The sequence below is a fragment of the Punica granatum genome, chromosome 5 (assembly GCF_007655135.1).
Source record: "Punica granatum isolate Tunisia-2019 chromosome 5, ASM765513v2, whole genome shotgun sequence".
Lineage (NCBI taxonomy): Eukaryota > Viridiplantae > Streptophyta > Magnoliopsida > Myrtales > Lythraceae > Punica > Punica granatum.
The window spans coordinates 28,328,475-28,337,880 of NC_045131.1; the positions used below are offsets into that span (position 1 = coordinate 28,328,475).

Consider the following 9,406-nt stretch of genomic DNA (forward strand, 5'->3'; position numbering starts at 1 on the left):
TCTGAATTTTTGGGTAATTTCCGTCAAAGTAGTGACCAATTTGGAATCGAATACCACGAAGAAAGAAATAACATCTGGTTTCTCCATCAAAGTCACCGATCATTACACATTAAATCGAGCAACATATCATTTCTTTGCCAAAACGATAAGAGTCAACGGTTTGATCATAATAATCATAAGGCATGGTACAATCAACAAAATACACGGTTAGATAATGAGTGAATTTTAACTGCGTTACACAGGATTTCGAAATCCACTGTAAGAGAACGAACACTCTCGAATGCGATTTGAAAGTTGAAACAAGAAAAGTTCAAATTTGTTGGATGATGCGCATACATAAAATTTTCTATGTAGTCTCCTCCATTTTCCTAATCCTTCTGTCTCCTTCCAACACAGTCATAAGATAAGAGCATGGAATTGTTGCAACAGACTTCTTAGATCATGGATGCTTCCACACTGATATGGCTCTTCTCCCTTCACACTTTCCTTCTACTCCTCCACCGATCCCACTGCAAAACCTTAACCACAATCAACCCGAGCCTTGCCCTTTATGACGGCGACATTCTGATCTCTGACAACAAGAACTTCGCACTTGGGTTCTTCAGCCCTGGAAATTCTACCCGCCGCTTCGTTGGCACTTGGTACAATCCATATATTTATAAATTTTTTTTCCTCGATAACTAATAAAAATCAGCTTTATTCAGTTTTCCGCCCTTGTTTTGTTAATTGTACCAATTTTTGGTCACATACTTCAATCAGATATTCTATGGGGATTCGTCCTGCTTTTTCATTGCAACAGGTACAACAAGGTTAGTGAACGTACAGTTTTCTGGGTTGCTAACATAGACAGGCCAATCAACGACACCTCTGGGGTTCTCTCAATCGACTCCCATGGAGACCTTGTCCTCCACTGCTGCAGCAACGGAAGCTCACCCCTTTGGTCCACCAATGTGCGGACGACAGTTTCAGACAATGCCACAACTGCTCAGCTACAAGACACAGGCAACTTAATTTTGCTCCAACGGCCAAGCAATCGTGTCCTGTGGCAGAGCTTTGATTACCCCACAGATACCATGAGCCCTTTCATGAAACTTGGGCTGGACTGGAGAACCGGCAAGGACCGATTCCTGACCTCTTGGAAGTCCAAGGATGACCCAGGACCGGGGAATTTCACATACAGGTTCGACCCAACAGGTTACCCGCAAATATTTCTCTACAAGAATGCGGCTCCACTTTGGCGGACAGGGCCATGGACGGGCCTGCGTTGGAGCGGCCTCTTCGGCATGAGCAGCAATTACATCTTCAACTTCAGCTTTGTGAATGACCATGAAGAGGTCTCATTTTCCTATTGGATGAGGAATGCTTCGATCTTCTCCAGGTTGGTCATAGAACCCAGCTGCACGATCCAGCGGTCCACTTGGCATACCCGGGATGGCCGGTGGAATGAGTTATGGAGTTCACCTGTGGAAGATTGCGACTACTACATGGCTTGCGGGCCTAACAGCAACTGCAACCCATATAACGCAGAACAGTTCAGATGTACTTGCCTTCCAGGGTTTGAGCCCAGGTCGCCGGCAGATTGGTTCCTCAGGGATGGGTCTGGTGGATGCATAAGGTCCCCTGGGGCCTCTACATGCCGGAGCGGAGAAGGATTTGTCAAGGTGGCCCTTGTGAAAGTCCCCGAAACTTCCCGAGCCTATGTCGACATGGACTTGAGCCTCAAAGAGTGCGAGCAGGAGTGCCTGAAGAACTGTTCATGCACAGCCTACACAAGCGCTGATGAGAGAAATGGAGGCTTTGGGTGCTTGGCATGGTACGGTGATCTGCTGGATATAAGGACATTTTCTAATATTGGGCAGGATTTATATATACGGGTTGATGCAGCCAGTTTAGGTACTTATGAACTAACATATACTTAAACTTTCTTGTCCTTTAATTATATCAATAGCTTGGGATCTTTCTGCAAGAATCTCAGAAACGCACATAATCAAGCTACTTGCACTTATATGATTACTATCGCAACTGACCAGCTCATTTGACGGAGAAGAATGGATCTCCTGGGAAGTGGTTAATAGGGGTAATTGTATCAGCTGGAGTGATTCTGGTGTTGCTCATCGTCTTGTTTATAATGAAGAAAAGGCACCGTAAGTGAATTGAATTCTTTGCTTCCCACGTGAAAATTATCCAAGACTGAAAAACTAACCGTACTTGAGCATTGTTCTATTCTGTTCATTTGATTTAACTGTGTTTTCAAATCAGGGAGAACAAGGCCTTCAGCTACAACAAGCGCTGCACATTATTGGGTTGATGAATCTCGGAATGTGCAGGACCTCAAATATGACAGCAGAACCTCGGATTTGCCATTCTTTGATCTAAACACCATAGCCACTGCCACAAACAATTTTTCTTTCATCAACAAGCTCGGGCCAGGTGGATTTGGTTCCGTTTATAAGGTATCTCTGTTCATCATAAAATTCTGAATTTCTTTACAAATCTTTTTACCTGAACAGAATGCTGAGTTAAATTTAATTTGCAGGGAGTACTTGATGATGGAAAGGAAATAGCGGTTAAGAGATTGTCGAAATCTTCAGGGCAAGGAATCGAAGAGTTTAAGAATGAGGTCACGTTGATTGCTAGGCTGCAGCACAGGAATCTCGTGAAGATACTAGGCTGCTGTATCCAAGAAGACGAGAAAATGCTGATTTATGAATACCTGCCAAATAAAAGCTTGGACTCATTTCTTTTTGGTAAATCCTCTTCGTAGCTAAACTATATATATATGTATTTTTCTAATATAATTCGAGGAGGCTTTCTGGTTATTGGATCTATAGATGAAGATAAGAAGGCTCTGCTCGACTGGAGAAAGCGCTTTGCGATCGCTTCTGGAATAGCTCGAGGGATCTTGTACTTACACCAGGATTCAAGGTTGAGAATCATCCACCGGGATCTGAAAACAAGTAACGTGCTGCTCGACGATTCAATGAACCCAAAAATCTCTGATTTTGGCATGGCTAGGATATGCAGAGGGGACCAGATCCAAGGAAATACCAGAAGAGTCGTGGGGACGTAGTAAGTATCTTCAATGAGTTAATGACGGAAAATGTTCCTACTGGCTCCTATACCTAAACTATTCATTGTGCTGTCGCAGTGGTTACATGTCACCGGAGTACGCGATGCAAGGTTTTTTTTCAATAAAATCTGATGTTTACAGTTTCGGAGTCATGATGTTGGAGATCATTTCTGGGAAGAGAAATAGCAGCTATCAGGATAATTCATCTTGTAACCTAATTGGCCGTGTAAGGGAGCTAATCAGCTGAGATCACACACCTTAATTTTCAAATTTGATCACTGAGAATATATATATATCACTCTATTACAGGTTTGGGAGTTGTGGAAAGAAGGATCGTGCTTGGACATTGTTGACCCATTAATGGGCAATATGTATCCTGACGATGAGGTCCTCAGATGCATCCAGATCGGGTTGCTTTGCGTGCAAGAATTCGCAATGGATAGGCCGACCATGTCTGCAGTTGTGTTCATGTTGGAGAACAACGTGAGGCTTCCTTCTCCGAAGCAGCCTGCTTTTGCTTTTACAAGGATACCGGGCAGAGCCGGCACCTCTTCATCAAATGAAAGATCCAACTCAGTAAACAACATGTCCCTTACTGTTGTCAAAGCTCGTTGAGTGCAATTTTTTTCTAGGATTGGTACATTAAGCAAATGTATTTGTACCATTTGGTCGTGCTCAAGTAGCTGGGTTTGAAATTACTGAGAGGATATATATGTACCGAGAACCTTGATTTTTTATCTTCTTCTTGATTCTTTATTGATTCATTCGTACTGTCAACTAACAGTATTTCTGCAAATCCAAAATTCCACTCCCTTGATTCTTCATCTTCTTCTTCACTGCTACCAATGTATTAATTTATCAAACGAATGTGGTGATTAATGCCCCGACTCACTGTAGTTTATTTGATAAAAAAGAATTTTATATGTACTGAGGACCTTGTATGACATGGAAAACATTAACCCTCTGTTGGATGGAGGAAGGAGAGGGAAGGAAAATTTGTGTGCGGAATCGTTTCTACAACTTTCCCTCCTCTCCTCTCCTGTCCCCTTCTTTTCCCCTCCATTTCCCTCATGTCGAAACCATGCGTAAGTAATTAGTTCTGACAGGAACTGATCACATGGTAGTTCCCGTGATAGTTCTATTGCAGTGTCTGCTATGGTTCTGTTTGTTGATTACTTACCTACCATGGTCAAGAAAATTTGGGGCAAAGGATTTTGCCTACTGATGGACTAGGACAAGGATGCGATCATGTTTGAGAGCCTGACAAGAAACCTGGCCTTGTTTTGGCTTCGGGGAATGAGCAATAAGGACGTGAGGTCGATGCCCGGGAAGGCGATTCGGACAGAGATGATGGAGCATTGGGCGAGAGGAAGTTCTGTTTTTTTTATGTTCAATGTTGATGAAAGGTTCAGTAGGAATTGCCGGTGGAAGCAACCTTTTTTGACAATGTCCAGGCTCCGAAGTCTTCACATCAGCCTTTAATCCCTTTCATTTTTTCCCCGAATTAAAATTGATTCTGACCTCGGTTCATGAATAAATGCATACTGCAACGCTTTTGCTCAAAAAGCCAACAATGTTCGGTGAGCGAGAGATGACATGAATACCAATCATAAGGAATGTATACAATAGATGCACTTGCGTTAACGTCTTATCTTTAATACAAAAACAAAGGCCAATCCAAGAGCTGTCAAATGCAACTCAAAAGGGATTCTTTGCATTTTCATGAAAGATATTTAGTTGAGAAGATCTAAAATTTGTTGCATGATGGATATGATTCGAAGTGCAGTTAATGACTCAAGTGAGACCCGCCGTCCTTTCTCTTAACATAGTCCCCACAACCGATGGTGGGCTGGACCGTCAATTTCCCTCCAACAAAAACATCGGACAGTAAGAGCGTGGAACAGTCTGTTGGCTTGTACGATCTGCCGATGTCATTCAGTTAAGTGCATGAATTAATGCAGGGGGTCAGGGTCCCCAACTGACTTCTTAAATTGCAGCAAAATGGTGGGCATCCTCTGTAATTAAAGGACCTCAACTACATGCAACGTGTTCCAGCTACTACCTTAGAAGAACCACACATATATCCTAACTGATACCCTCCATCAGGCATCATGTGAAACAAAGATCGTCATGGCTGCTTCGACACAGTTACTGCTCTTCTTTCTCCACTCTTTGCTTCTACTCCTCCAGCGATCCCACAGCAAAACCTTCAACACAATCAACCCAAGCCTTCCCCTTCATGACGGCGACGTTTTGCTCTCTGAGAACAAGAACTTCGCCTTCGGGTTCTTCAGCCCCGGAAATTCTACCCGCCGCTTCATTGGAATTTGGTACCATTCAAATACGCTTGTTTTTTCCTTGATAATGACTAAACATCAGTTTTAATCTCTCACAAGAACGATTTGCAGCCAGACTTGGCACCAGAGCACTGGCTCCTTTTTCGGGTTTTGCAAAATAGTTCTTTTCATACTCGTTTGTTTATGGTGTCCATTATTTGCTCAGATTGTCCTGCTTTTGATTTCAACAGGTACCACAAGGTCAGTGAGCAGACAGTTTTCTGGGTGGCCAACAGAGACAGGCCAATCAACGACACCTCTGGGGTTCTCTCAATCAACTCCCATGGACACCTTGTTCTCAGTTGTTGCAGCAATGGAAGCTCACCCCTTTGGTCCACAACCATGTCAACAAAAAATTCGGGAAATGCCACCACCAGTGCTCAGCTTCAAGACACAGGCAACTTTATTCTGCTCGAAAAGAATAGCAATCGTGTTTTGTGGCAGAGCTTTGATTACCTGACAGATACCATGATGCCTTTCATGAAACTCGGGCTGGACAGAAGAACCGGCATGGATCGATTCCTGACTTCTTGGAAGTCCAAGGATGACCCAGCACCGGGGAATTTCTCATATAGGATCAACCCAATGGGTTTCCCTCAACTATTTCTCTACAAAAGCGGGGTGGTGCCGCACTGGAGGGCAGGGCCATGGACGGGGCTCCGTTGGAGTGGCGTGCCCCAGATGATCAACCCCTACATCTTCAACGTCAGCTTTGTGAATGACCAGGAAGAGGTCTCGATTTTGTATGGGTTAAGGAACGAATCGATCATCTCGAGGATGGTGCTGGACCCATCAGGCCTGATCCAGCGCTCTACCTGGCATGACAAGGGTGGCCGGTGGACCCAATTCTGGGCTGCCCCCATGGAGCAGTGCGACTATTATGGGGATTGTGGACCTAATAGCAACTGCAACCCCTACAACACGGATCAGTTTGCTTGCACTTGCCTCCCTGGATTTGAGCCCAGGTCACCAGCAGATTGGTTCCTTAGAGATGGGTCTGGCGGATGTGTGAGGTCCCCTGGGGCCTCCACATGCCAGAGTGGAGAAGGGTTCATCAAATTGGCCCGTGTAAAGGTCCCAGACACTTCTCAGGCCCAAGCTGACATGAGCATGAGCCTCAAAGAGTGTGAGCGAGAGTGCTTGAAGAACTGCTCTTGCACCGCCTATACGACCGCTGATGAGAGCAGGGGAGGGTTTGGGTGCTTGGCATGGTACGATGATCTTTTAGACATAAGGACATTTGCTGATGTAGGACAGGACTTATATATACGCGTTGATGCAGCCGTTTTAGGTGATTAAGAACCAACTTTTGTTCAAATTGCTGTCCATTATATCGATAGCTCTGAACCATTCTGCTCATACCTCGAGCCCTCATAAGAGTGCTTTCTTGAGTGCAGCTCGTTTGACGGAGAAGAAAGGTTCTCATCGGAAGTGGTCTATGGGGGCAATCATATCTGCTGGCGTGATAGTGGTGTTGCTGCTCTCGATCTTCTTGTTTATAATGAAGAAGAGGAGAGGTACGAGAGCTGTAATTCTTCGCTTTCCTCTGTGAAAATAGCAGCCTTGGACATTGTTCTATCCTAATCATACGGTACTGTTTTTAAAATCAGGGAGAAGGAGGCTGTCTGCTGCCTCAAGTGCTGCATATTTTCATGATGATGAATCTCAGAGCGTGCAGGATCTCAAAGACAGTGGAAAATCAGATTTGCCATTCTTTGATCTCAGCACTATAGCTGCTGCCACGAACAATTTCTCTTTCATCAACAAGCTTGGCCAAGGTGGATTCGGCTCCGTTTATAAGGTATCCTTCCCCGCTCTTAAAATTCTGAATGTTTCCTTCGAACTCTGCTTTCCCTGGCAGAATGTTGAGATATACTTAATTTGCAGGGAGTACTCGATAATGGAAAGGAAATAGCAGTTAAGAGATTGTCGAAATCCTCGGGACAAGGGATTGAAGAGTTTAAGACCGAGGTCACATTGATCGCTAGGCTGCAGCATAGAAATCTTGTGAAAATTCTTGGCTGCTGTATTCAAGGAGAGGAGAAAATGTTGATTTATGAATACTTGCCAAACAAAAGCTTGGACTCATTTCTTTTCGGTAAATCCTATTCCTAGTGAACTAGTCGATGAACATTGTAGTCACTATATGCATTTGTCTATAATTGGGTGATGCTTTTTGATTACTCGATGTATAGATGAAGAGAAGAGATCTATGCTTGACTGGAGAAAACGTTTGGAAATTGCTACCGGGATAGCTCGAGGAATCTTGTACTTACACCAGGATTCGAGGTTGAGAATCATCCACAGGGATTTGAAAGCGAGCAACGTCTTGCTCGACGCTTACATGAATCCAAAAATCTCTGATTTCGGCATGGCGAGGATATGCGGAGGGGACCAAGTAGAAGGAAATACTAGACGAGTTGTTGGGACGTAGTAAGTATCTTTGTTCTTATCCACACCCAGATATTTCTTTAGCGATAATCACTTAGACTTTTGTCATGCAAAATACAAACTTGAAGTCGTTGCTCTAAACTTTTCATTGTGCTGTCACAGCGGTTACATGTCACCAGAGTACGCTATGGAGGGGCAGTTTTCAATAAAATCTGATGTTTACAGCTTCGGAGTTTTGTTGTTGGAGATCATTTCTGGAAAAAGAAACAGCAGCTTTTACCAGGGGAATTCTTCTTCCAACCTGATTGGCCATGTAAGGGAGCAATATATACCGATCTATTGACCTTGGAATTAATCTGCTGTGTATCACACCTTAATTTTCAAATTTGATCACTGAGAATATATATATCACACTATCACAGGTATGGGAGTCATGGAAAGAAGGATCGTGCTTGGACATTGTCGACCAATCAATAGGGGACGCGTATTCTGAGCAAGAAGTCCTGAGATGCATCCAGATCGGATTGCTGTGCGTGCAAGAATTTGCACTGGATAGACCAACTATGTCCACAGTTGTGTTCATGCTGGGGAACAATGCAACACTTCCTTCTCCGAAGCAGCCCGCTTTTGCTTTCAAGAGGACACCCGGCAGAGCCGACACCTCTTCTTCTGGTGAAAGGACCAACTCAGTAAACGACATGTCCATTACTGCTGTCGAAGCTCGTTGAGATGCAATTTTCTACTAGGATTGGTACATGAAGCAAATGTATTAGCTTAGTTGGTCCTATTAAGAAGAGTTCTCGGTGTACAGGAAGTTTGGAAAACAATACAAGTATATAATATATGTTTAGATAGTATGATATCTAAGAAGTCGCTTTTGTACTAGAATTGTATTCGTGAAGTTTGTTTCTGTTTGTGCAGCTTTTTTATGCAAGTGAATCTTTGGACCTAAAACTCTGTGGTGTCTGTTCTCTTTCAATTAAGTGAAATTTTGCTCACTCAAGAAAAAAATGAATGCTGACAATGGCAACATGATTAATTGTGTTAGTTTATAATCAACATAAAATGTTGAATGGAAAAGGAAAAAATCAAACAAGTTCTTGAGGATATATAATAATATTTCATAACCACCCCTCCATAGCCAGTCCTAACTCTCTCTCCATCCTCGGTTTCTCTTTTGAATCTCTGATCTGGACCCCATACTCTCACATAGGCGCCACGTACAGAGACAAATTCAACAAAAAAAGAGACTCACCACTCCAGTCACAATCTTTGATTTTAAATCTCTAGTAGTGATGCAAATCGTAGCACGACTTCAAGGGATCCAGTTCAAGTTCCAATTGGACCGATTACACGAGCACGAGCAAAGAAGTTTAAAGATGAACTCAACGGCCTGATTCAAGAGGTTCGGGCTCAAGCAAATTCGTGGAGGCCCATTGGACATGAATCACGTGATCAACAAAAATCCATCAATTTGATTCAAGTTATAGAAGATTCCGGACAAGGCTAAATTCAGCAAGTGTTTGAGGAAGCTTCTAGAATAGTTGATAATCAACAGAAGATAACATCAGATTTGTTTGAAGTTTAAATCTCATAGAGATATTCTAGG

General features: G+C 43.3%; 2 protein-coding genes across 5 annotated transcripts; both read left to right on the plus strand.

Annotated features, from left to right (window-relative positions):
• Positions 1 to 204: 204 nt before the first annotated feature.
• On the plus strand, positions 205 to 3,881 carry LOC116208414 (G-type lectin S-receptor-like serine/threonine-protein kinase At1g11410). Of its 3 annotated transcripts, none has more exons than XM_031541832.1 (8): positions 205 to 641; positions 800 to 1,893; positions 2,031 to 2,144; positions 2,260 to 2,453; positions 2,537 to 2,747; positions 2,832 to 3,069; positions 3,149 to 3,180; positions 3,380 to 3,561. In XM_031541832.1, the coding sequence occupies exons 1-8, from the start codon at positions 442 to 444 to the stop codon at positions 3,421 to 3,423; spliced, it is 2,127 nt and encodes a 708-aa protein (XP_031397692.1). In that variant the 5' UTR covers positions 205 to 441; the 3' UTR covers positions 3,424 to 3,561. The 3 variants fall into 3 exon arrangements, with proteins under 3 accessions (XP_031397692.1, XP_031397693.1, XP_031397691.1); XM_031541831.1 differs by having other exon boundaries at positions 208 to 641; positions 3,149 to 3,296; positions 3,380 to 3,881; XM_031541833.1 differs by lacking the exon at positions 3,149 to 3,180 and having other exon boundaries at positions 3,380 to 3,521.
• A 1,255-nt stretch (positions 3,882 to 5,136) lies between these two features.
• Positions 5,137 to 8,751, plus strand: LOC116208411 (G-type lectin S-receptor-like serine/threonine-protein kinase At1g11410). 2 transcript variants are annotated; one of them, XM_031541826.1, is made up of 8 exons: positions 5,137 to 5,400; positions 5,598 to 6,697; positions 6,804 to 6,923; positions 7,017 to 7,207; positions 7,294 to 7,504; positions 7,602 to 7,839; positions 7,960 to 8,110; positions 8,220 to 8,751. In XM_031541826.1, the coding sequence occupies exons 1-8, from the start codon at positions 5,201 to 5,203 to the stop codon at positions 8,523 to 8,525; spliced, it is 2,517 nt and encodes an 838-aa protein (XP_031397686.1). In that variant the 5' UTR covers positions 5,137 to 5,200; the 3' UTR covers positions 8,526 to 8,751. The 2 variants fall into 2 exon arrangements, with proteins under 2 accessions (XP_031397686.1, XP_031397687.1); XM_031541827.1 differs by lacking the exon at positions 5,137 to 5,400 and having other exon boundaries at positions 6,445 to 6,617.
• The last annotated feature ends 655 nt before the right edge of the window (positions 8,752 to 9,406 follow it).